The sequence below is a fragment of the Choloepus didactylus genome, chromosome 1 (genome assembly GCF_015220235.1).
Source record: "Choloepus didactylus isolate mChoDid1 chromosome 1, mChoDid1.pri, whole genome shotgun sequence".
Classification (NCBI taxonomy): Eukaryota; Metazoa; Chordata; class Mammalia; order Pilosa; family Megalonychidae; genus Choloepus; species Choloepus didactylus.
Genome location: NC_051307.1, coordinates 59,822,685 through 59,850,206, shown reverse-complemented (window position 1 = coordinate 59,850,206; position 27,522 = coordinate 59,822,685). Strand labels below are relative to the sequence as shown.

At 38.1% G+C, this 27,522-nt stretch overlaps 1 protein-coding gene and 1 pseudogene across 1 annotated transcript; one reads left to right on the top strand and one right to left on the bottom strand.

The window, feature by feature from the left end:
* The first annotated feature begins 10,089 nt into the window (after positions 1-10,089).
* Positions 10,090-11,064, top strand: LOC119532100 (olfactory receptor 5H8-like). The gene has a single exon (XM_037834204.1). It carries the CDS (start codon positions 10,135-10,137, stop codon positions 11,062-11,064), a length of 930 nt encoding a protein of 309 aa, XP_037690132.1. The 5' UTR covers positions 10,090-10,134.
* A 3,647-nt stretch (positions 11,065-14,711) lies between these two features.
* On the bottom strand, positions 14,712-16,025 carry LOC119512230 (annotated as a pseudogene).
* Between the last annotated feature and the right edge of the window lie 11,497 nt (positions 16,026-27,522).

Here is a 27,522-nt window from a genome sequence, read left to right as displayed (position 1 = left end):
ACCAGAACAGGACTCATTTAAGATTTTTGAGTAAAAGGCTACTATGATCAAATCATGCTTCAGCAACTAGGCTAACAGGGTTATAACATGGATTATAGGAGAGAGAGTTAGAGGCAAGGAGACCAACAAAGATGCTGTCTTCATCATCCAGGTGGGGACATGGTGGTGATGTACTACCAGACAGAGGGTTTTGGTGAGATAGACATTACGGGGAAAGAATCCAAGACTTTGTTACTGATTATATGTCAAGGCAGAAAGAGCAATCAAACATGATGTCAATTTTTAAGGTCTATGTGATAGTATGAAATGTAAAGAAAATAGGATTTGGAGAAGTTATGAGAAGAAAGGGGTTTAAATGTAGATATTAAGTGATAGGTGTGAAAATATTCAAACAAAGATGTCTTGAAGGTAGTTTGGAATTTTGGTCAGGAGCTTAGAGAGGAAGCAGGGCTAGAGATTTGAAATCATCCACAGATAATGCTTACCAGATACTGAGTATTTAACTTTGTGGCATGTGAGCAGCCACATTCCGGATTAGGCCTAGTAGACAAGCTGCAGCCTGCCCTTGAGTTCCCCCCGCCCATCGAGTGGTGCAAAGATGGCGCCCACATCCTGCTTCCGCTTTGTGATGTATGTGACAACCCTCTGTATTCACCAATCATGCTTGTATGCGTGGCGTTTGCCCATTGGATATACGTAAGGTTTATAAGAAAGTTCCCGGGCAGAGCTCGGGGAGACAGCCCACAAGGAGCCGCGCCTGACGGCCGCATCGAGGTTGTTCTCCCCCGAGGCGTCTTGCCCCGGGCGGAACCTGTAAAGAGGATGATTGCCTAGTTCCATTAAAAGCCTACATGCTTCACTGCTGCGAGTCCAGAGTGATCACGAGTGCGTCGGGTAAGACATTGTCCGCACCCTCTCTCCCCTTATCTCTCTGGTCCCCATCACCGGCCGACCGAGGACTCGAGGCGAGGCGGAGAAAGCGCCAGACAAGTGGTGGCCCGTACGGGGAACCTCATTCGCGTTCCCCTCGACCCGACGGAGACGTGCTCCCGGGATCCGTGGCTTGACTTCCGCGACTGATCACCGCGAGAAGGTAAGCACCCCTTTTTTTTCGTGCGAGGACTAGGGCCCGTGGGCGTTCAGGTAGCCCCGGGGACTCGGAAGAGCTCTCCGAGTGATTAAGAGATAGTGCCGACTGCAAGCATGGGGCAGTCTGAAAGCTCACCCCTATTAACCCCCTTAAAGACCCTTTTGAAGCAGCGGGGTATCTCAGTTAAGAAAAGTTCTCTCCAACGATTCCTTGATGATGTGGCCACTTTTGCCCCCTGGTTTCCCTGCTCTGGCAGCCTCAACCTGCCCTCTTGGATGAAACTTGGCCGTGATATAGACCGAGCGCGCCAAACGGGCATTTGTCTGGACCCAGTCCTGGTCCTTATATGGGAGACTGTTCGTGCTGTACTTGAGCTGGAATCGGCCATGGGCCTGACCACGCCTGCTGCCTTGTTGCAGGTGCGACATGCGCTCCAAGAAACTCAGTCCGTTTCATCCGCGGAGGGCACCCATAAGGGCAAGCCGCCAGAGTCGAGTACTAGTTCTGATAGTTCTGACTCAGATTCTGAAAGCGAGGCAGACGAGGGACCGGAAGCGCCTCCGCTGATTGATCTAGAGGCACCCCCTATCTCACCCACGCGGCCCTCTGCCCCACCGGCAACGACCGTTGCGCCCCTAAGGAAGCACCTGCATCCGGAGGACGGTTTAACCGACTCCGCAAGGGGCCCTTGTACAGGACTCCCTCTAGCGGTCATGCCGAGTAGATACCCTGGCCCTCCCGTGCAATGCCCAGAATCCCCACCCGATTACGCGGATCCTCCGCACCCTTCACCCAATAGGAGGCATTTTTGGAGGTGGAGCCTTTTCACCACATTCAGACCTTTTGGCGTTCTGGGCGGCTACCGACTGCTGCTCAATGAACCCGAACCAGCCTCCGAGATGTTCCCAGTCATTATCAATCAGCAAGCTCGTAATCATGAACCCTATGATTACAAGCTCTTGAAGGAGCTGAGGCAAGCCGTCCATCAGTACGGCCCTAACGCCCCTTACACCCTGAATATGGTTGAAAACCTCTCCGCCCTAAATCATACACCTGCCCTGCAACATACCACCCCAGGTCCTCTACATAGAGGCCTGGTCCGCTGGAAGGATGTTTTAACGGGGCAGTGGAAAGACCCTGACCCAGTGCTCAGCTGGGCCAGAGGCTCTGTTTGTGTCTTTCCCCAGGAACCAGGACGCCAACCAGTGTGGGTACCGGAGAGATTGGTGAGAACCGTGCAGTCGCCTGAGAACACCAAAGAACTGCAGCCTGACGGGTCGTTAAACCCCCAACGTGACCTGTTGGATCCAGTCCTCAACTCGCGTGATGAGCGGTCAAATGATGTCGACGGTGTCGACCACTCCCCAGCAGACCGGGAAGAGGGCCAGGAATATTGACCTTTTTTCCCTCCTGGTTCTCTTGGCCTAATCTGACTAACTGGGTTCTTCTTGCTGTGGGGTTATTAGTAGGTTTGATCATTGTTAAGAGTTTGCTGGAGCGTTTGTTTCAAAGACAACAGCAATTACGTGTTACCGCCATGATGGCCATGTCCTCTGCCTGTAACCCTCCTGATGACTATAGTCCCTCTGCCCAGCACCCATCCCAACCACTCGAAGCGGGGCATTTGGGGGCAAGGTTCGCAGCTAAGTATTTGGCAAAATCCCGGATATAAATAATCGGCACCAGTGGTCCTATTTTTGTCTCAGGTAGATCTCTTGGGCAGAGTCCTAGTTGTGGCCAGACGGGACCCCTGCCATTGCACAGAGACACCTAGTGACGCCCTCGACACTGGCTACCGTTCTCCTAACCCTCTTGTCCCCCAGTTGCGAGACTGAGTACTGCAAGGAGAGCCACATGGTTTCCAGCTCATGGGCTCTCCGGTCTCTATATGAAGTGAGCATTCTGGTCGGTGCCAGAGGCCCCGCCGCAGTATGGCCGGGACCTAGTCCAGACTCCCCAAAGCACCAAAACATACGTTGTGGGCCATCTAGGTCCACGGGAGCACATTCATCACTGGAGACACTGGGGCATCAAAATAAAAACAAAAAGGGGGAGATGTGAGCAGCCACATTCCGGATTAGGCCTAGTAGACAAGCTGCAGCCTGCCCTTGAGTTCCCCCCGCCCATCGAGTGGTGCAAAGATGGCGCCCACATCCTGCTTCCGCTTTGTGATGTATGTGACAACCCTCTGTATTCACCAATCATGCTTGTATGCGTGGCGTTTGCCCATTGGATATACGTAAGGTTTATAAGAAAGTTCCCGGGCAGAGCTCGGGGAGACAGCCCAAGGAGCCGCGCCTGACGGCCGCATCGAGGTTGTTCTCCCCCGAGGCGTCTTGCCCCGGGCGGAACCTGTAAAGAGGATGATTGCCTAGTTCCATTAAAAGCCTACATGCTTCACTGCTGCGAGTCCAGAGTGATCACGAGTGCGTCGGGTAAGACATTGTCCGCACCCTCTCTCCCCTTATCTCTCTGGTCCCCATCGCCGGCCGACCGAGGACTCGAGGCGAGGCGGAGAAAGCGCCAGACAGTGGCAGACAACATGCTAAACACTTTACATATATCATCTTATTTAAGCCTCAAGCAAACTTGATAAAAAAAGAAAAAAACATTGTTTTCCTATTAAGACAGAAAGAAACGCAATATGTTGCCCAAAGTTTTTCAACCAGTAGAAGGAAGAGTTGAGAATATAAGCAGCTATGTCTGAAACAAAAACAGATCTATATATGTCATGAATTAATTAGAGGGTAGCTTTACCTGTTCACCTAGAATAGGATCTACCACATCAGAGGAATCCCATGTCTCCATTTGCTTTCCCCTTCTTCTTCTGTTATCCCCTTATTTCAAATGGAGGGGGAGGTGGCACAGCCTGGGGTGATGTTTGGATGTGTGTCGTCTCCAAGAGCAAGACTAAAACCCAAGTTCATTAATTTGGGTCAGTTGTTAACTAAAAATATCTTCAAAAAGTCCTATTTTCAATGGGTGCACACACACAGGAATGGATTAAGAACATGTTATTTTCTGTTGTGCACAATTCAGCCTGCCACAGCTGGGTTAATAAAATTGGGTTCTGATGCCTCTAAATAAGACCTGGATGGAGTTTTAGCCCAAAGACTTTGCCCTCTCCTTAGAATTTATTTATGTAATCTCATATCTCTTCATGTCTCAGAACCATCAATGAAGTCCAGGGCAACAAGGAACTATCACTTAGAACCTTATTATGGGCTCGTGGATATATCAACCATCCCTCAGAGGTTGAACCAATGGTGTGGGTCCCTGAAATCCAGTTTCAGCCTCAGCATTTAAAACAAGTGTTAAAAAACTTTTGGGTTGTATGACATAGTAGTTTATTTCAGGAGTCTGTAAACAAGCCACAAGAATACAACTTCCTCCCACTCTCTCCATTGACCTGGATAAAATTTTAACTGATCTAAAAACAGGTTTTCTTGCAGCTCATCTTGATTTGCCAACCATTGTTTAAACAATCCTTCACTAAATCCAGTCCTGTTTGAGAAAAGATTAAAAACGCATCTTTAAAAGCAAAATTTCTTCCACTGTAATATGCAAGCTCGGCTAAAAGGACTGCATGGAAATGGTAGTCTGTTTGGAAATGAATGTTGTCTGCAAGGTAAAAAGTGACAACCAGCCTGAAAATGTCACACCAGCCCCAGCTCTTATCTCCACTGAAGTGCAACAACCAGGCAAGTCATAAAACTGCCTCAGTCCTGTATACACTAGAGCCTGAAACACAGGCCAGGCAAAATACTTAATTCACTGTTAGCCTCCAAATAATACGTACTATATATTAGGCTCTTTCAATCCTTCAGAATCTGTTCTAATCACTCCACATGTAATACCTTCTTATTTAACCCTCACCGAGTTACTATTTTATCCTTATTTTATGCATAATGCTACTCCATGCATACTCTTCAAGCATTTCTGGCTTGTGTGGATCATAATGTCAGACACTCAGGCCTCTTTCCTTGCAGGTTCTAAGCAAAAGAGTATGAATTCAATGAATTGATGAACAGTTGTGGATCAAAGAATCCACTTTCCTTATAGAGGCCTACACTTCAAGCTATGAAGTCTCTGGAAGTACTGGATTAGAGAATGTAATTTAGAAATGAAGCCAAAGAAACAAGGTTTCCTTTTTCTCTCTGGGACACTAACTACTGAATACATGAAAAGTGATGCATTACTCAGAATCTCAGATGTTTTAAACATGAAGCCAACACAGAAAGATGACTATCCCTCATTTATTATATCACATTTATAAATCTCTGCAAAAGCAGGTTAATATAAATTGGACCTTGCTTTATTCATGTTTGCCAAAAAATGTGTAAATATTTATGTGAAATACTGTATTAACTTTGCTAATATTAAAAATGTTAACAGTGAAGAGAATCTCAATGACTTATGGTAACTTCTGTACGGTACATAATTATTCTGATTTGTTCCTTTTGCAATTCAGAGTTTCACGTTTTGATTTTGCAGCACATGGCATATGTGTACAATTTAATTCTAGAGAAAAGTATATCTCATTCTAGTACAGTGTTGGAACACTTGATGAGAAATAGGCAAAGAAGTCCTATATAGTCATGCTACCTTGTCTCATTTCTGTCTCTTTAAGGTGTAAATCATTATCTTTTATTAGAAGGAAGTTAGAAAGTGGACATTAAGTGTACCAACTGGCTAGAATAGGATGAAAGGGAGCTTGTGAGCTGAGACTGTGCATCTTCAGAGGTGCACCCATTAGCTGCTCCTTTGTATGCTAGGGAAACTCCTAAGGCATTAGTGTAAGAAATAGGTTAATTCAATAAGTTTCTATCACTTTTGATGAAATATAATATGATGATTTAATTTTAAAGTGCCTCCACATCATGTATATTTTATAATCAATTGAACATGAGCAATTCTGTAATATAAGCTTTAACAGTTTTGGTGATATTTCTGGAATGGAAAAACAATACTTTTAAATGGATTGAAAATCTTTGGTGATGGTAGCACCACACTGTGAATGTAAGGAACAGCAGTGAAATATATACCCAAATGTGATTCAAAAGGGAAATGTTTAATTTTATTTATGGTTAACAGGATAATTAAAAAAAAAAAAAATTATACAACTACACTACACAAGCAGTGGATCCTAAGCAAAACCATGGACTATAGTAAATAGTACAATTATAAAAGCATGCTATCATAAATTGTAACAAATATTCCACTCCAACACAAGGTGTCAAAACTAGGATGGTGTATGGGAATCATGTATTTTATGCATAATTGTTCTTTAAACCCACAACTTCTGTAATAAAGAAAAAAATAATATTGATTTATTTTGGTGGTCATCTAATTCTTCTCATTTGTGTGATTTAATTAGCTCACCTATAAGTCATTTATCATCTTTAACCTTCTCTCCTCCCCACACACCAATACTTAAAGCTGGTAAAACATTTAACAACATGTTACTGTAAGTTTATAAAATTCTTAGATCCCACTGCACTATGATGTAGAGACTTGCCCTTAGTGTTTACTGAAAAAAACAAATTCATCTAGAAATAATTTTTTATGGAATCAAATTTTGATTCAATTATCATTATCATTTAATAATTTACCTTTTTAAATATTTTTATTGTGAAATATAACATATATACCTAAAAAAGTTAACTTTCAAAGTACAATTTAACAAATAGTTATAGAGCGAATTTCAGAGAATGTTATGGATTACAGTTCCACAATTTCAGTTATTTCCTTATTGTGAAATATAATTTATACATAAAAGTATAACTTTCAAGTATCTCTAAATTGGATTAATGAACAAAATCCCTGACCTGGCCTCTTAAGCCTTGTGTGATTCCACCTATGATGGCCTCCCTTCTTTGTATTTACATGCCAGCCACTTTGAACATTTTTTTTTTCATCCAACAATCTAGTTACTCCAATGAGGTAGGCCGTCTGAATGGCCTGTGTCCATGGGAATTACCTTGTCATAAATGAACAATCTCAGACTCTAAAACTTTCTCAGTTCTAATCTTCATTTCAGCAACAGCTTTAGTAGATTAATAGGTACTAAAGTTTGGGAAGTACTGATTTAGTCCAGCTTTTGCTTATGTCCTTTGTCTTTGTTTTTCCTTTTGCTCTTCTCCCTCACCTTTGCTTGGCTAATTATTACTCATCCATCAGATTTCATTTCAAAGTGGGGAGTAAGTATTTGGAGCTACAGTTTGCAATGGAGGGACAACTTTATTTGGTGTTGGCTCATAATGGGAATCTAGCACTTTGGCCTCATTAAAATCATCTTTTCATTAGTTCAGACATGACCATGCTAATCAACACACTCAGATAATCAGATTTTATATGCAAACTGAAGTTTGCATAAACATATCAGAAGTTTCCCTCTGTGGTGGAAAAATGTGGCATAGAGTACAATTATAATTGTTTCAATTAGATGTATCTGTAATGACTTGACATTTATGATTTAATAGTCTGCAATTCCCTGTGGGACAACCTGGACTTCCCATAGGTGTCCAAGTCAGCAAGGCCGAGTTGAAAAGCTTACCTTTGTCCTAAAGGGAATCCTTACACACTCTTAGGGGAATTTCACTTGTGTACTTTTACAATTGGTTGACTCTTGTTTTCAAAGCAAATTTATATAAATTACCTTTTCCTAATTTTGGGAAATGAAACCTGTAAAGCTAATCTCTGTGAGAAGAATTGCTATGTATGTTGTCATTCCCCTGCAACTGTATTTTTCATACTTTTAGAAAGCCTAACACCTTTAAAGTTTCTCCAAATTTCTTACAATATATGGGTAAGAAAGAACTGATTTATTTAATTTTCTTTATTCTTTATTTCAAAAGTTAAAATACTGTTTAATTTATAATAATTTTAAATTGGATTTAAAAGATACCAATAATCTGATGAAAAAATTTGAAAAAAATGGTAAATAATATGTATATATTTTAAAGACTCTAAAATCTAGATAAGCAAAATACCTTTAAGACTGAATATTTCCCTTTAGTGGTGATTTACGATAGTGTTAACATAATGATAGTGACCTTTAAGTTTTCTTGAGCTAGAACATGAAACAAGTAGAAACCAGGGTTAAACATTGCGTTTAAACCTCTTTCAAGATAACAACACCTTTATTCCTTCACCCAATTCTTACAATAATTACAGATACATCTATATATCTCTAGCTATCTCTATGTCTATCTCTATCTCTATATATATCTATATATATATATATATATCTGTCAATCTATATCAGGAAATACGTAGAAAATGTCTATCTCCATTGCCCTTGCTAGTATTTATGACACCACATATGCATAACACAAATTGCATCTGAATGTTTTCAAATATTTAGTGATTTGGAGTTGTGTGGCAGTCATTTCAAATAAAAATCCACTTAGTATCTAGAATTACTGTTTTGGATTACTTATATTTTGTATTCAAGATCTAGTCTTTGAGTCAATTTTATTCTGCTAAACAGATTGACACAATGCTTATTTATTTATGAATATTCAGTGTGTGTAAAGTAATATGTAACATCAAAGTCCCTCCTTCATACACAAACTCTAGGAAAATAAAATTTGAATTGTGGCCAGGAAAAAAAAAAATCACCCAGACTGACAGAAGTTTTAATGAATATCAAGTTTAAGACACACATACAACTCCAAGCTGCTATGTCTTTTCCTTTATTTCATCTTCAGACTTTGCCTGAGACTTTTTTTCCTCCCTCTTGTTTGACTCATTTTCTTAGAATATCTATCTATGTCTTTGTTATTCTCCACTGATTTCTCTTCCTCTTTCTTCTTTTTTTCCTCTCATCCACCCAAATTTCTCTTTCTTCTTCTACTCAACTCTAGATTCCTTCCTCTCTTCTATTCTCAAATGCTCCACAGGAAAACAATTTTACCTTTCTCTACAGGCAGTAAACAAATGATAACAGTTTTTCACATATCATGGAGTATCATGGAATACTATATCATTCTCCTCATAATTTGCACCATTTGTTTCCCATTCACTTATCGGTTTTCTCTGCCTCAAATCTGTCACAAAATGGAAGTGGAAACTGTTCTCACTAAATTCTAATAATCTCTTAATTTCCACACTCAGTGATATCTCCTTACTTTTTATCCTAATAGGACATGCATTTTATCTTCTTTAGTATATATCATCTCTTACTTCAACAACATCAGGCTTTAAAGATTCCCTTCTGCTTTTTTGACCACTCTGCTCAGTTAGTTTTCGAGTTATTCCATTGTCTCACTTTTGTGCCAGCCAGATTTCTTGGTTTCTAGGGACAGAAACTAGCTTTGGTGATTTAAGCAGTAAATGAGTTTATTGAATGGAAATTTGCTCCAGCATAGAACTTCCAGGAAGGTTGAGGAATTGGCTAGGAAAATTCTAAGAAACAGAAGAGAGCGAAGCATCAAGTCAGTAGTCAAAATCATGCCAGAACACTAGCTTTGCGAGGGCTGCAGTCACAGCTCGTACTGTCAACAGCAATGGCATGGATGCAGAGTGTATTTTCTGGCGTGTTTAGAGTATTGCCTTGGCTATCTTTTCCATGACGATTCTCTTCTTTTTCTATACATTTGTCTCCCTTTCTCCATACTCCAGTTCCAGGGTGGGTAGGATGATAAGCTAAACCTAGGTCAAGTTCTTTCACTCCAGGGAAACTGGAATGAAAAAGTGAGTTTTTATATCTTTTGGTTTTGGACTGAATAGTAGGCTCTGATGACTACCAAGACTCATGCAGTAAATGGGGATTTCATGTTGGCCATTCAATAAATAACACCTATCCACTACTCCCTTTAATGCCACTTCATCAAAATTCTTTCCTTGCCTTTCCATTTCTTCTATCTCCCAAAAAATAATTTCCACCAATTATACCAGTGCTAAATAAAATCAAGAGATCTTTCCGATAAGAATGATGGGTTTATTTCAACTCCTTTCCCCCAATTTTCACCTTATAAGTCAGTAATGAATTATTTTCTTACATGTATTCCTTCTTATTTTAGGAGACATAAAGTGAGGACATGGAAAAGGAAAATGCAACAGTTCTGGTAGAGTTTTTTCTCTCAGGATTTACAGTTCAACCAGACTGGCAAATCCCCCTGTTCCTGTTGTTCTTGGTGGTATATCTCATCACCATGATGGGGAACCTAGGACTGATTGCTCTCATCTGGAATGACCCTCACCTTCGCACCCCCATGTACTTATTCCTTGGGTGTTTAGCCTTTGTGGATGCGTGGCTATCATCCACAGTGACCCCCAAGATGCTGGTCAGTTTCTTGGCCAAGGATAAAATGATATCTCTATCCGAATGCATGATACAATTTTTTTCCTTTGTAACCAGTGCAACCACAGAATGCTTTCTCCTAGCAACAATGGCATATGATCGATACGTAGCCATGTGCAAACCATTACTCTACCCAGTAATTATGACCAAGAGACTATGCATCCAACTACCAGTCTGGTCATTTGTAGGTGGCTTTCTTCATGCCTCAATTCATGAAGGCTTTTTATTCAGATTAACATTCTGTAAGTCCAGCTTAATTCATCACTTCTATTGTGACATAATGCCATTGTTTAAGATTTCATGTACTGACATTTCTATTAACTTTCTGATGGTTTTTATTTTCTCTGGTTCAATTCAGGTATTTACCATTATGACTGTTCTTTACTCTTATACATCTATTCTCTTTACAGTCTTAAAAAATAATTCTGTAAAAGGTGTAAGGAAAGCCTTCTCCACCTGTGGAGCCCATCTCCTATCTGTCTCTTTATATTATGGCCCTCTTCTCTTCATGTATGTGCACCCCAGATCTCCTCAGGCAGATGATCAAGATATGATGGATTCTCTATTTTATACCATCATAATTCCTTTTTTAAATCCAATTATCTACAGCCTGAGAAATAAGAAAGTCATAGCTTCTCTGGCTAAAATATTGAAAAGGAAATGCTAATGTGATGTTCTCAAGTACAATATTCCATTTTATTAAAACAGTCATAAAATTGTTTAGTTAGATGTAGTCATGATTTGGTTAGTTTAGACTTTTCTGTAATTGTAATTAAACATATATTTTTTAAAATCTCATTGCTGTGGTTATTCCCTTTTTAACAAGAGAACTCTTTCTAACATATTCTATGTGATAGCATTACTCTGACAACAAAGCCAGATATAAAGTCATCACAATAAAGGAAACTATAGATCACTTTTCTTATGAATATAGATGCAAAATTATTCAACCTAATCCCTGCAAACCAAATCCAGGAGCATATTAAAATTGATTATATACCATGCTCCAATATTTTAATGATTTGGGTGTTAGTACCTAATAAGCTCCTTAAAATATTTATGTTTGTTACTCAAAACATACAATGAAATTTAATCATATCATACATGTCATTTAAAGTAGAAACCAAATGTTAATATTTTAAATGTTTACATGTTCTTACATGTGTTTTTATAAGTATTAAGTGTTCAGATAGTTTAGTTCCTCTGAAAAGGACTTGAGTAGGATGACTTTGATCTCTGAAATACCATATACCTTAGAAACTTATATTGCATTTAACGCTATAGGGGTGGCAATCTTTTGTTTAGGTGAGCATAAGTAAGTCCCAGCAATTCTACTAGATATCCAAAGGCCTTCCATTCTAATTATTGCAAAATGTTGACTGTCACTTCTTCTAGGGATTCACTTCATAAATCACACAGAGAAATAAGCAAAAGTGAGAATCCATTGAGAAAAATATATTAAATGAGTTTAAACAGTGAAGGCAGGACCAAACTGTAAGAAGCCATGCTCAGCTCAGTTTGTATATAAGATAAATGAGAAGAGGTGAGTGGCCTCTCTCTGTAAATATACTTTCTAGAGCCCTTTCCAGTTGTGTTTGTGTGTTTGGGGACACCTGAAAAGCCTCTATAATTCAAAAGGTTAATAGATAGATAGAATAATTAGAATTATGTTGGGGTTGGGTAGATCATAAAGGAGATGTGACAAAGTAGCAATATTCCCACAATTTAAATAAAAGCTAGTAAGATATATAAATCAATAACATTTAAATATTGTTGGAATGTGTGGATGAAAACCAGGGGATTTGGTGGCATATTACCAAAATTCAGATAATATTAGTATAATACGATGACCCAGGACCTATGGATGAAGACATGAAAATGGTTAAGAGATTGGATGTTTTGTGCCTGAAAATTCCTTGAAAGTTAGCTTTCCCCACACTCCATAATTTATAAATATAATGAGTGACTCATCTTCAGATCCATATCCTTCTTTTCCATTCTGAACATGAAAATCTCACGCACATTCCTACTGATACAACTGAGGTCCCAGTTCTCAAAACTATCCATTTCTGTGGTTCGCAAAACTCTAGTTTCTTGTCATTCACATCCAGCTGATAACCATCTTACTTCCAAAAAACTGCTGCCAGATTATTCTTCCTAAAGATAACTCAGATTAATTCATGTCCCTCCCCAGTACATTTTTGTTTTTTTCCTTTATTGTTTTCCCCAGTACTTTTTAAAGTCTTATTTACACACCATACAATCCACCCAAAGTTTACAATTAATGGCTTTCAGTTTAATCACAGAATTTTGGATTCATCTCCAGAATCAATTTGAAAACATTCTCATTGCTCCAAAAAACTTCCCATACACTTTATACCCCACTACTATTGATACTTAGCATTTGTATCGTGCCTTTGTTACAACTGATGAAAGAATATTACAATATTAGTTTTAACTATAGTCCATAGTTTGCATTAGTTGTAATTTTCTCCAATATCAGCCTGTTTTAAACCCCTTGTAATAGCAACATATTTATTCTAGTTCATGTTAGAAGATTCTTATATGTGTACAAATAACTATACTCAACATCCACAGCAGGGTTCACTATGTTACACAGCCCCATATTCATCATCTAGCTTCCCTTCCTGTGACATCCAGGACCCTAAACTTATCCTCTCAACCATAATCTCACCCTTAATACAGCAGTGTTAATTATACTTACAGTAATGTGCTACCATCACCTCTATCCAATTCCAAATATTTATAATGAACCTTATTAAAAATTCTGTATGAATTACATATCAGCTCCCCATACTCTACCCTCATTCTATCTCCTGGTAAACTATACTATAGGTTTTAACTCTTGGACTTTGCTCATTATAATTAGTTCCTATTAGTGTGACCATAGAACATTTGTCCTTTTTTATCTGGATTATTTCACTCAACATAATGTCCACAAGTTTCATCCATGTTGTTGCATGCATTAGGACTTTACTCGTTCTTAGAGATCAATAATATTCCATTATTTGTAAGTACCACATTTTGTTTACCCATTCATCAGTTGATGGATGCTTAGGTCATTTCCTTTTTTTGGCAATTCTGAAAAATAATGCTATGAACATTGATGAGCAAATGTCTTGTCACATCACTGCTTTCAGTTCTTAGCAGAATTCCTGGACCATGTGGCAGTTCTATAATTGTCTCCCTAAGGAATTGCCAAACTGTCTTCCACTGCAACTACACCATTCTACATTCACAACAGCAGTGAATAATTTTTTTCATTCAGTAAATATTTATTGAGCACCTATTATTTGTCAAACACTGTGAGAAGAAGTCTATATTAGAAGAGCAACAAAAACTTAATTGACTACTCCAGAATATGTATGACTCTTCAAAAATACTTTTGTATCTAACCCTACCCCATTCATTGTTTTAACATTCACCTGTCTACATCTGTCTTCCATATATAAGCCACCAGAGTCCCAACTATCAGTGGAACTGCTTTCTGTGACCCCTCCTCTATTTTCCATTTTTTCAAAGTCATTTTCAATCTCATGGAATTCCAGTCGAACCATTTCTGTTAACTCTACTTTCAGGTTTTTCAATGGGCTGTCGTTCTATTGGCCCTAATTCCTCTATTCAAATTCCAACTTCATTCCCATCATAAGCTGGATTTTGTTTCATCTACTCATCAAGGTCTTCATAGTTTTCAATTAAATTAAACTAAAACCTTAATTAATCAACTAACAATTTGGTAGAAATTAATCAACTAAGTTTTCTTTGCTTCTATATGTTTATCCAAGTTCATGTTTTTAATTAGTCCTTTAGAATCTTACCTCATGCCTCTCCATAAACAGAAGTCTTTTCTTTTTTTTTTTTTTTTTTTCATATTTGATCATTTGGGAAAACTCATCATTTCTACCAAGGAGTAACTGAAGGCAGTTCCTAAATGATCATAGTATCTAAAATGTAATGAACATTCTGTTTGAATATAAGGGATACTTGATTAAAGTTAAATATTCATTGAAAAAAGTACATATTAGAACAAAACTCAGTGGAATAGAGAACATTCAGAAGATACAAAGTAATTTTTTGTGGTGGTAACATACATAAAATTTGCCATTTTAACCATTTTTAATGTACAGTGGCATTTTTTTTACAATATTGTGCTACCATCACCATCCATTACTAAAACTTTTTTATCACTCCAAACTCTTTACAAGTAACATATTATTGTAAATAAAACTTTATTTCTTTTATTTGTTAAAATAGTCATATACAGATAAATGAAACTATTTTACCATAGTGCATTCATTTATTTCAGCTCTTGGCATCTCGTGGCATCAAGGATTCTGGCTGAAAGGTTTTACCAGTGCTAGAGGGATACTCGTTGCTCTCTTTATTTAGCAGGTTTTTTTTTTTTTTTTTTTTTTTTTTTTAAGTTATTTGCTTTTGATCTTCATTTCTTCTCTATATTTTTCATTCTTTAGTATTTCCTCCATAGTAGGTGGAGTCTTTCTTGTTCTTCTAATCCAAGCTTCCCACTCTGTTGGAATATCCTGTATTTCATAGCCTACTTCTTTGATATTTGCTGCTACTACAATTCTTTTCTCTCGAATAGTTTGTCCTCTCCAGTTCTTGTGCTCCGACATACAATAGTATTTGTTCCCGAATAGGTCAGTGCCCACGTGCTGCTTCACTTCCTTTGACAGCGCTCTGCACAAGCCGCGAAACAAAACTCTGAAACCAATCCATACCGTCCAGCCTGCTCCCAGTGTGAGCAGGACCTGTGGGTGCAAAAGCAGCAGTGAATAATTGTTAATATGTTTTTCTGCAACCTCCCCAATACTTGTGGTTTTATGTTTGTTTTTTATTTTCTTTTATAGTGGCCATTCTAGTAGGTATGAAATGATATCTCTTTGTGGTTTGGATTTGCATTTCCCAAATAACTAGTTATGTTGAGCATTTCTCATGTGCCTTTTAGCCATTTGTATTTCCTTTGTAGAAAACATTTCTATACAAGTCTTTTGCCCATCTTTAGAACTAACTCATTTATATAAACAAATACTTTTTAGTACTTTCCTCTGAGCCAGGCTCTGTTCCAAGCTTTCTTTTAAAGCAGTTTTTCTGAAATGTACTGACATATCAGGTAACCATTCAAAGTGTACAATCAGTGGTTCACGGTATCATCATATAGTTGTGAATTCATCGCAACAATTAATTTTTTGAGCATTGCATTACTCAAAAAAGATAAAAATAAGAATAAGAATAAAAATAAAAATAAAAATAGTACTGCTTCTTTGCTGCTCCCCTTGCTTCTGTTGCTTTTCATCCCCAGACCCAATGGGTTATTTAAGTCCCATCTATGACAATTAAGGGAAAGGGTGATAACAGAATGGTTTGGCTTAAACAATGGAAATTTATTGTCTAGTTGTTTCAAAGGCAGTGGCATTTCTTCCTACTAGGGTCCTTATTGTTTTACTGGCTGGCAATCTTGGGTTCCTTGGCTTTCAGTCGCATAGTAGTGTCCTCTATTTTCTCTTCTGGGTTTTGCTGACTTACTGCCTGTGACTGCTTCCCAAGGCTTTCTCTCATAAGTCCTCTTGTAATAGGGTAAAGATCCATCCTTATTTGCCCACACCGTAACTAAAAATAGCATCTTTGCAAGTTCCTTTTTACAATGAATACACACACAGAAATGTGGGTTAAAATTAAGAACCTGTTTTTTTCTGAAGTGCATAATTCAATCTTCCATAAACTATGAGACCTGACAGTCTTCTCAGTTCTGAGACTTTTAAATACTAAACTTCTCTTTCATTCATTTCTGATGTCACTCATATTTCTGCACCTAGCTATTTAAAGATTCCTACTTCTTACAATAAAAACACTTTAATGGATCATACATCATGAAAAGTTATATTATCCCAGGATTGCAAAGTTAGTTCAACATAAACCCAAATCAATCAATATAATACATCACATAAATAGAACAAAAGGAAAAAAGAAAACATGATTTTTGCAATCTAAAGCATAGCTACTTCACACAGCATTTACTTTCCAACACTTTTTATTCTCTTTAATATTTGCTGCCTTTTGATTGGATTGTTATTCATCTTTAATGTTATTATTGTAATAATTCCACTAGTATAGTTGGTTTTACATCTACCATTTTACCTTTACTTCTGTTTTGTGTTTCATGTCTTTTTGGTTCCTCTCTTCCTCTTCTAATACTTTCTTTTCTGTAAGTGAATATTTCCTAATGAAGTATCTCAATTTTTATGATTTTTTCATGTTTTTATCATTTATTTAGGGTTTATCATACACATCTTAACTTATCAGTATCAGCTACTAATTTATATTAATTTCATTGTTTTGAGAAATAAAAATGTTAATTCTGGATAGCTATATTCCCTCTTACCATTGTTGTGGTATTATTATTATACATATTAAATCTATTAATGTTTACAAACCTGATGATACACAGTTATAATTACTATAATATCATTTGTAATCATTTTCTTTGCCTAATATTTATTTGCTCTCACCCACCTCTTTTGTGCTGTTTTTTGGCAAATATATTACACATATATTACATTTCTATATGCATAGGTCCATTAATACTTTATACACATATTACTTTATACAATTTATTTTTTAATCAATTGTGTAAGAAAGGAGAAAAACATTTCTACCAGAATTTGTAATTACTTTATCACACATACTGGTGCACTTTATTTCTGTGATTTGAATTACCATCTGGGGATTCATGCTTTCAGCCTTAAGAAATTCCTTTATTATTTCTTATAAAGCAGGTCTACCAGAACAACATTTTCTCAGTTTTTGTTTATCTGGAAATATCATTTCTCTTCTCTTTGAAAGATATCTTTGCTTGTTATATAATTTTTGGTTGACAGTTATTTCCTTTGAAACTCTGCCTACTGGCCTCCATTGTTTCAGATGGGATGTCAACTGTCAATCTTATTGGGGTTCACTTGTAAGTGATGAGTCATTTTTTTCTTATTTCTTTCAAGTTTTTTTTTTCTTGTCTTTGGCACTCAGTATTCTCAGTATGATGTGTCTGTGGTGGATCTCTACGTGTTTACCCTCTTTGGAGTGCACAGAGCTTCCTGGATGTGTAGGTTATTGTTCATTAAACTTGGGAAGTTTGTTGACACTAATTCTTAGAATATTTTTCTGTCCCTTTACCTTTCCTCTCTTTTTGTGACTCCTATTATATATTGGCATACTTGAAAGTTTCCAACATATTTCTCAGTCTCTGCTAATTTTTAACATTCTTTTTAGGCTCCCTTATTGGATTTCATGATCTCTATCACTGTATATTCATATTTATTAATTATTCTTTCTGCCAGACCAAATATAGGATTGGATACGTCTAGTGATTTTTTTAAAAAATACAATACTTCACAATGTGTATATGATTCTCTTTTTTAGAAAACATTTTCTAACACTTTATTGATATGTTGTATTTGAAAATACATTTCTATTATGCCTTTGTTGTTTTTTAATCAAGCTTTCCTTTATTTCTGTGCTCAATTTACAAAGCCTATTTTGAAGTCTCTTTTCACTATTTCTGATTTCTGGTTATTGCCAAAGGCAGTTTTCTTCCCTGATTTTCTCTCTCATGTATGGGTCATACTTACTCTGTTTCTTCATATGCCTCATGATTTTTTATGGAATGTGGACTTTTTAAAATATAATGTAAAATACAATGTAGCTACTTTGACTACTGCCTTTCCTCCAGAGCTTGTTATTATTTTTTGCATATTTGTTTTGTGATTTGCTAAAGTATTTCAATGATATCTATTCCACCTTTCTCCTCAATATAGAGCCTACAATGTTGGTTCTCAGTGAGGCACAGTTTTAGGTATTCCCACACACACCTGGTATGGCAGTGGTATTAATAGAGCTCTCTTTCCTTCTTCCCTTGACTACAAAAATATCTATTAACCTCCACTAATTGTTGGCTTATATCTCTATTCTTTTCAACAATTTCTCAGACATAAATTTCTCTACAATCCAATCCAATCAGAGTCTTGCTCCCTTGAAAGGATAGTATTAGAGCTCCACTTTTTATATATGTTATAGCCCTTAATAATTCCCCACAGCTGTCTTAATTCCATGTTATATATTGAAAGAGAGCTGACTAAAGGCTGCACTGCTTCTTCCTTAAATACACTAATCCCCTTTTTTTCTATTTTGAAATAAATTCAAGTTACATGAATAGTTGCAAAAACAATACTAGCCCCATACACAGAATTCCATCATACCCTGACCCCCCTCCCCCGATAGCTCAATCCACCAACTTTAACATGCTGTCACATCGCTATTTCTTTCCCTCCCTCCCTCCCTATCATCCATCATATATTTCTCTGTCTTCTGAACATATGAGAGTTAGCTGCACACATCCTTGAACATACACTATAATTCACGTATGTACTTCTCATGAACAAGAACATTCTTTTATGTAATTCCATTAAGCACAGCTAAGAAGTATAAGAGATTCAACAATGATACAATGCTTACATTCTATATTTCCTTTTCCTTATGTCTCAACTGTGTCCCTTCAAGCCACCTGTCCTCCACTCTCCAATCCTATGCAAGTTCATCCTTAGCATTCAATTGTCGTCTAGTGAGACTGTCTTTTTTTTTTCTTTTTTCAATTGTGGAAACATATATACAGCCTAAATCTTCCCATTCCACCCCCTCCCTAGCCTTACCATTAGTGGGATTGATCACATTTAGAATGATGTTATGCTCTTTCCCACCATCCATTACTAGAAATTTCCCTTCACCTCAAACAGCAACCCTACACCCCTTTCTTAACTCCCCATTGCCCCTTCCCCCATTTCACTTAACCCAAACTCTACTTTTCATCTCTATGTTTATATTCTCTGATAATTTCTTTGTATTTACTGTGGGGCTTAAAATTAACCTCTTAAATCCATATCAATCTTGTTTTTCTTTGATACCACCTTCACTTCAATTGGGCATATACTCCTTCATCCCCCCACCTTTATATAGTTGTCTAAAATTACATATTTTACATTGAGTTCAAAACCACTGATTTGCCCTTACAGTTTGTGTATTTTTTATCATGTAGGAAGTAAATAGTGGAGTTATAGTTCAAAAATTATTGACTTCTATTTGTATTCCATTGTGTTTGGAGAATGTTCTTTGAGTACATTCAATTTTTTTTTTTTTTTTTTAATTTCTTGAGGCTTGTTTTATGTCCCAGCTTATGGTCCCTTCTGGAAAAAGATCTGTGATCACTAGAGAACAATGAGTGTCCTGGTGATTTGGGATGTAAGGTACTATATATGTCTGTTAAAATTCTTTATAGCTCTTTCTCCTTTCTTTATCTCTCTGTTGGTAGGGCTTCCTTTAGAATCTGAAGTAGGGCAGGTCTTTTATTGGCAAAGTCTCTCAGCATTTGTTTGTCTGTGAAAAATTTAAGCTCTCCCTCAAATTTGAAGGAGAGTTTTGCTGGATAAAGTATTCTTGGCTGGAAATTTTTCTCTCTCAGAATTTTAAATATGTCATGCCACTGCCTTCTCACCTCCATAGTGGCCACTGAGTAGTCACTACTTAGTCTTATATTGTTTCCTTTGTATGTGGTGAATTGCTTTTCTCTTGCTGCTTTCAGAACTTGCTCCTTCTCTTCAGTATTTGAGAGTCTGATCAGAATATGTCTTGGGGTGGGTTTATTTGGATTTATTCTATTTGGAGTTTGCTGGGCATTTATGCTTTGTGTGTTTATATTGTGTAGAAGGTTGGGGAAGTTTTCCCCAGCAATTTCTTTGAATACTCTTTCTAGACCTTTACCCTTCTCTTCCCCTTCTGGGACACCAATGAGTCTTAAGTTTAGACGTTTTATTTTATCTATTGTATCCCTGAGATCCATTGTGATTTTTTCAATTTTTTTCTCTATTCTTTCTTTTGTTCTTTCATTTTCTATTCTGTGGACTTCTAGGACATTGAGATGTTGTTCAGCTTCCTCTAGTCTTACATTGTGAATATCCAGAGTCTTTTTAATTTGGCCAACATTTTCTTTTATTTCCATAAGATCTTCTATTTTTTTATTTACTCTTGCAATGTCTTCTTTATGCTCTTCTAGGGTCTTCTTTATGGCACTTATATCCTGGGCCATAGTCCTCTTGATGTCCTTTAAATCCTTTGCCATGTTTTCATTCCTTGATTGTATTTCTTTAATTAATTTTGCAAGGTACAATGTTTCTTCCAAAAACTTGATTTGTGTGTTTGGAGCTGGAGTCTCCATATCGTCTGGTTTTATCATATGCATTAAGATTTTCTGTTGTTTTTGGGCTCTTGGCATTTGTTTTGTTTGATAGGGTTCTTTCAAGTTGTATCAAAAAAAAAGGATATCAATCTAATGTTTCAGAGACACAGTTTGGTGATGTACATTTTCTCTTACTAACCAGTAGATGGCATCTGTGAGTCTTTAGTTTGTTAGAATTGCAGCTTGGTGATATCACTTTCTATAACTAACCAGCAGTTGGTGTCCGTGAGTCACTTATTCCCCTCAAGCCAGTTCTCCCCAACTTTGTGGTATGTGGGGATCTGATTCTCTTGGGGTCCAATTGGTGCACTTAATTTGGGTGTATTGTCAGTGCTGTCTGCCCTCAATGAGGGGTGTGTGCCTGAGTGGTTAGGGAGGAAGGGCAGGTCTAACAATCAAATCTTCCAGGTGTTCCTGGAGATTTAAGGCTGTTCTCTGCCACTGACACAAAAGTCCTTGGTATTGGCGTAGGTTCCCTGGGATTTCCGAGCAGTTCCCCGCTCCCTGCTGTGCTTTTCCAGGACCTCTGTTGAGGGGCGGGCGGGCTGTGCCACGTCACAAGTGAGCGCCGGCCTCCAGGGAAGCCCTGGGCCCCCGGGCTGTGTAGGGGCATTCCCAGCCCGCTTCAAAGATGGTTGAATGAGATGCATTACCTTCCCCCTTTCTGTACAGCTCTGCTCTCCCAGCTGTGGGACAATCAGCTGTGGGTGTATTCAAGGCCACTACTGTCCATGGCCAATATTGTGTCGTGTGAGCGATGCTGTGGGGAAGACTCCCTGTCAGGCTGGGTTTCTTGTCTCGGGTCTGTGCTGTGTGTTCAGCAGGGCAGGAGTAGCCCCACCCACTGGGGAGATGGCTGGGAGGCTGGGCCTCCTGGCTCTGCTCTGTGCCATGTGCTTGGCCCCTGGCAGGAGCAGCCCTGCCCACCAGGGTGACAGCTGTGAGGCTGGGTTTCTCGGCTGGGCTCTGCGCCTTATGCTCGGCCCTGGGCAGGAGCAGCCCCACCCGCCGGGGTGATGGCTGTGAGGCTGGGTTTCTCGGCTGGGCTCTGCACTGTGTGCTCAGCCCCGGGCAGGAGCAGCCCCACCCACTGGGGCAACGGCTGTGAGGCTGGGCCTCCTGGCTTGGCTCTGCGCTGTGTGCTCAGCCCCGGGCAGGGCAACCCTGCCTGCCGGGGCAACGGCTGTGAGGCTGGGTTTCTCGGCTGGGCTCTGCACCGTGTGCTCGGCCCTGGGCAGGAGCAGCCCCGCCTGCCGGGGCGACGGCTGCAAGGCTGGGCCTCTTGGCTCAGCTCAGTGCTGTGTGTTTGGCCCAGGCAGGAATAGCCCTGCCTGCTGGGGGGACTGCTGCAAGTTGTGTGTTTCCCCTTTGTTTCCCTGGACCCAAGACAATCAGCAGTGGGTGTGGGAAGGGGTATCCTCCACCCCAGACACCGAGACGTTAGTCCAGACCACTCCCGTCTTATCTGCAGCTGTTCTTGGGCTGCTTTTATTTTTTTAAAAAAGTCCAATCCACTGTTTCCCCCCAACACAGCGTGGCCAAGGGATTCAGCCTACTCACTCACTCATTTCAAAATGCAGACTCCTGGTTTCACCAAACGCACTTTCCCTGTGGCTTTAGCAGAACTTGTCCAGCTGGTGCTACTTTGGAAATGGTGTTCTGGGTCCTTTCTGGTTTTTTATCTAGTGTTTTCCACGGAGGTGTTTTTTTCTCTGTCTCACCTAGTCACCATCTTAGGTTCCTCCTTGACTAATCCCCTTTTGGTGTCCTTTTACCTCACTCTCCACTGTTCCTGAGAACACCCTAAGATTTGAACTTATTCATACTGTTTAAAATGAAGTCATTTCATTTTTGAAGAAATTAGGAACCATCAATTTTAAGGTGTGCTTCTTCCCCCAGGAAAAATCTATGAACTAAGGTTCTGGAATTTATGATGGGGATGATGGCAATTTTTCTCTCAGTTACACTCTTACTAAAGAATTCAGTAGACTGGGTTGCAGAAACCAGGGGACCTTTTGTTTCCCTCTCCTGTTGTGGAACCTTTGCTTAAAGTACTAGGTAAGGCTGATCAGGTCCATAGTATTCTCATCATATTGTGTACACTTTAGAGCCTCCACTACTAGTGGAGACCAAGTGAAAGAAGAGAGCTTCCAGCCCCACCCCACACCCAGGTTCAGTCACACTAACCTGGGTTTTAAGCTTCAGCAACAAGTTGCTAGGGACAGGATGAGAAATTATCTAGTTCTGCTTCTGAGAGGAATAAATCCTTTCACTAGGAGCTGGGAGGAGAGAGAGCCCTGTGTTCTTACCTGCAATAGACTAGAATATATTCTCCACCACTGTGAACTTGATAGGTGGGCAGAGGAAGCAGATTTGGTTTCACTACCACAGACTCACTCTTTCAGCTTTCTTACAAAATTTTCATAATTTTTCTTGAATAGATATTTTCACATGTTGTTTGACCTTACAACCATTTCCACTGGCTTGAAATGGTTATCTTTTATTTTAAAGTATAATTTTATCCAGGTTCACTACATAGTAGGCCAGTACTATGTGAGTAGGTCTCCTCATACTGTCATGCCAGAAGCCAATTACCATAAACTCTTAACATCAGAGTCTACTTCAGATTTATACCTATTTTAGAACCACTGAGAATAAATGTTACTCCTTGTCTTAGTTTTCCAGTACTGCTATAACAGAATACCACAAACTAGTTGAATAAAACAACAGGAAGTTTTTCACTCATGGTTTGAGGCTGGAAGTACAAAATCAGGTATGAGTAGGCTATGCTTTCTCCAAAGTCCATAGCATTCTGTTGGTGTCTTGCTTGCAATCAACATCTTCTGCCATTATGTGGTGATATGTCTCTTTCTGTTTTCTCCAGTGGCTTGTACTCTGTTTCAAATTTGTTTTTTTTAATGATCAAACCAGTCATGTGACTAATGCCCATCTCTATTTTATATGGTATTGTCCAAATAAGAACTTTGAAGACCCTATTTACCAATGTGTTAACAAATACAGGACTGTGGGTTAGAATTTGGCCATGTTTTTGTGGTGGACATGATTCAATCCCCAACATATATGATTGGAAATAAAAATAAATCTGACCCTTTACATAGACAATATGTTTGTCTACCAACCAGGATCCAAGGTATCTACAAAAAAAGGAGAAAAAATCCATAGGAATGAGTGAGTTTAACAAAGTCTCTGAACACAAGTTTAACAGACATGAAAAAATCATGTGTTTCTAAACTAGCAATGGACAACTGGGCATTACATTTTTCAAAATTACCATTTACAATTGTACCAAAAATATAATACTTTGTTATAAAGCTAGTAAAACAGATCCATGATCTGTTTGCTAAAAACTACAAAACACTGATGAAAGAAATCAGAGAAGACCCTCAGAAGAGAAATACACCATGTTCATTGGTTGGAAAATACAGCATAATAAAGATATCGATTCTCAAAAAAATGATTTATATATTTGATGTAATGCCAACCAAAATCCTAGCACAATTTTTGTTTATAGATACAAAGCTGACTGTATCATTTATATGGTGGGACAAGGAAGTAGAACAGTTAAAATAGCTTTGATAAATATTTGCATGTTATAATGCTAGATAATCAAGACAGGTTTGGCAAAAAGATAGAAATATAAACCTATTAACAAGAATATAACCAAATACATACAGCCAATTCATTTTTTTACAGGGGTGTGAAAGTGATTCAATGGGAATAAAGGATATTCTGTTCAATAGAGGTTTAAAAATTGGCCAGCCTTAAGAAAAATAATGAGATTTAATAGTAACCTCATACCTTATTGAAATATTAACTTGAAAAAGATTGTAATTATAAATGTAAAATATACAACTTTTACAATAAATCATAGAACATCTTCATTATGTGGGGTACAAGAAAATCTGGAGAAATTATAAAAAATAAACCCAACTACTTTAAACTCTCCAGATATTGGACTAGGGTACACAGTAGATACATTATCCAAGAAAATATGTTAAAACTTACTGGAAACAATAAGAGACTGTCACATTTGAACCACAACCCATTCCTTCCTTCCAACTTCCCAGCTCAATGTGACTGAAATTATGCTCCAGACATGTCCAATCAAGAATGTAGTGCTCTCTGTACCTCCAGCACTGGATCAAGTGATATAGCACTATCCAAGCAGTGGCAGGCTTCCAGCACTTCTCATCTAGCTTCTGCTATATGTGGCAGAAGCTTAATTCTATGTGAGTGAAGCCAAGAGTTTGGGGGATTACTTATTTCACCCATCCCCCAATCACTGGATACCTCAGGGGAAGCACACTGGGAATACTGGGCCCTGATCATTCTTGATCTTGTTCTTTCATAGGGTATAGGTTCATGCTAGAAGAAGCAAAATGAGAAAACCAGAAGCTATCCGCACCAACCAGCACTCTGCTCCAAAAGTAGGGGTTCCTTTCAGGGAGAATCAGGCCACTCTCCCCACACATATCTCCAAGTCAAGGATCAGAGATTTTGCGACAGGAAAAGACAAGCTTTAAGAATATAAAGCTCTAAAGCTGTCCTCAAAGGAACTGGCTGTATTTTAAGCAGAGTGTAGAGGGGTTCCAGCATAAGGGTGCTCCAAAAATTAACAGAAGTTTTGGTGTCAAACGATTAAGGAGATTGACAAATTATGAAAGCAAATGCTAAATCATAGGCCAACTAGTTTACCAGAGAGAATCAGGGAACAGAATATTTAAGAAGATGACTCCTATGAAAAAATCCACAGGGGTCAGGACCAGATGGCATCTCTTCCCCTGCACTTTTGTGCACTTGTTTCTGTGTAAATTTAAGGTGGCCATTTTTTAATAATCTCTGTTGTGCTTAAGCCTGTGTTCCCATCACACGTCTTGTAGCAATACATTCCATGCCATATTAACTGTTTCCTGAAGTTCATTTTCTCTATTTAAATAACTGGAAAGGGTTACATTTCCAGGCATAGGCCCTAACTGGAACACTGACTATGTAAATCTCTAAAACTTCTGTATTATCAATAGAAGAAAACAAAGCTATCAGTTAAAGTACAATAAAAAGAAAAAAAAACACTATTTATGATATTTATGAGAGAAATAAAAATTTGTACATTTAATTAAAAAGGAGGTCTTATAAATCAATATGAAAAAAACTAAAGATGTGAAATGAAAGATATACTAATGGACAGACACAAAAATTAGATATAAAAATGGCCAAAAAGGGTAAGAAAATGTGTTCAACTATTTAAAATTAAATTAAGGAAATTAAAACTTCATTGATGATTTACCTGTTTTACTTTCTTATTGAAGGGGATAAGAGATATCATTTTGGAAGAAATTTAAATGGATGATGCTAGTCAGTTTGTGGGGATATAATGGAGCAGTCACATTTCCCTGAACATTAACTTCCACTTCTGCAAAATGGATCAAAAGGTCTATAAACTTGTACCAGAAATTTCACTTCTATTGACCAAAGAACAAGATAATATTTGAATAGATATTAATTAGTGGCTTTTTGTAATAGGGGAAAATGGAATTAAACTCAATACCCATCAAAAGTGAATTAGTTGAAAAATCAATGGTGCAAAATGGATGACATTTAATTATGACATAGAATTTTGCTTGTTAATATGAAAAAATTTATGCAGTATATTGTTAAATTAAATGGTCTTTCTAAAATGAGTCCAATTTTCTAAAGGAATGAGAAAAATCCTGGAATGTTTTCCTTAAAATGCTAATAGTGATAATCATTAGTGGTCAGTTAGCATAGTCATAATTAATTCTCTTTTTATACATATCTTACTTGTATTTCTTCTGTTTCATTTTTTCCTGTGATCATGCATGGAAGTAATAATTAGATGAGAAAACTTTCCATTTTGAGAATTTTAAATATATGAATTACAGTTTATATTGGCATTTTTCTTATCCATATAGCTGCCTTAATTTTTTTTTTATGCTAGCATCAGATTGATATCCCTAGTCAGAATCAGGTTCCCTTGATTCAGCGCCTGATCTTGGGATTTGAAAGACAGTCGAGTCCATGTTATGGAGTCAGTGTTTTGCCCATTTGTAAAAAGATGAGCTCTATCCCACAGGCTGTGGACTTGAAGTAGCACATTGTAGCCATTCCACTTTACCTTTCTGGAGGAGCTTTGTTCCCAGAGCTATTCAGAACCACAGCAGGAACCCGAGTGGTAACTGATGAGTTTGAGCAACTACCTTTACTAACCCAGGAACTTTCATGGCATACTTACACAAGTGGAAATGAGAATAAGTGGGAGAACAAAAGGGAGAATATAATTAGTGCATGCTGTTTTTAGTACAGTCAGAGAGAGATGCAGAGAAGATGGTGAAATGGGCAGTAGTAGAGATTGGAGATAGAGATGAAATCAGGAAAAATGGAAAGGAAGGCAAGTTAGGAGACAAGAAATGAAGGAAAGTACTAAAAAGAATATTACAGAGTTCATGTCACTAACTTGGGAAAAATAAAATGACACTAAATTTAATCTGGTGGGGATTACACAAGTTTTAATTTAGCACCTATAAGCTTTGTGTGTGCATTATCTTGATTAAAAAAATGTATCAAGTCCTACATCTGGACTTCAAGGTCCCTGGAAAATAGAAAGGACAGACAAGAATTCAGTCATGCTAATTGAGAACAAATTAAATAGCAAATAAGGAAAGAACAAAGAAATGAAAGAAAGACCAAAATTAACTGTGGCTTCCCGAAAATGGTGAACCACCATCACAATTCAAATTCTCATTCACCAAAGTCTTCACTGCTTTA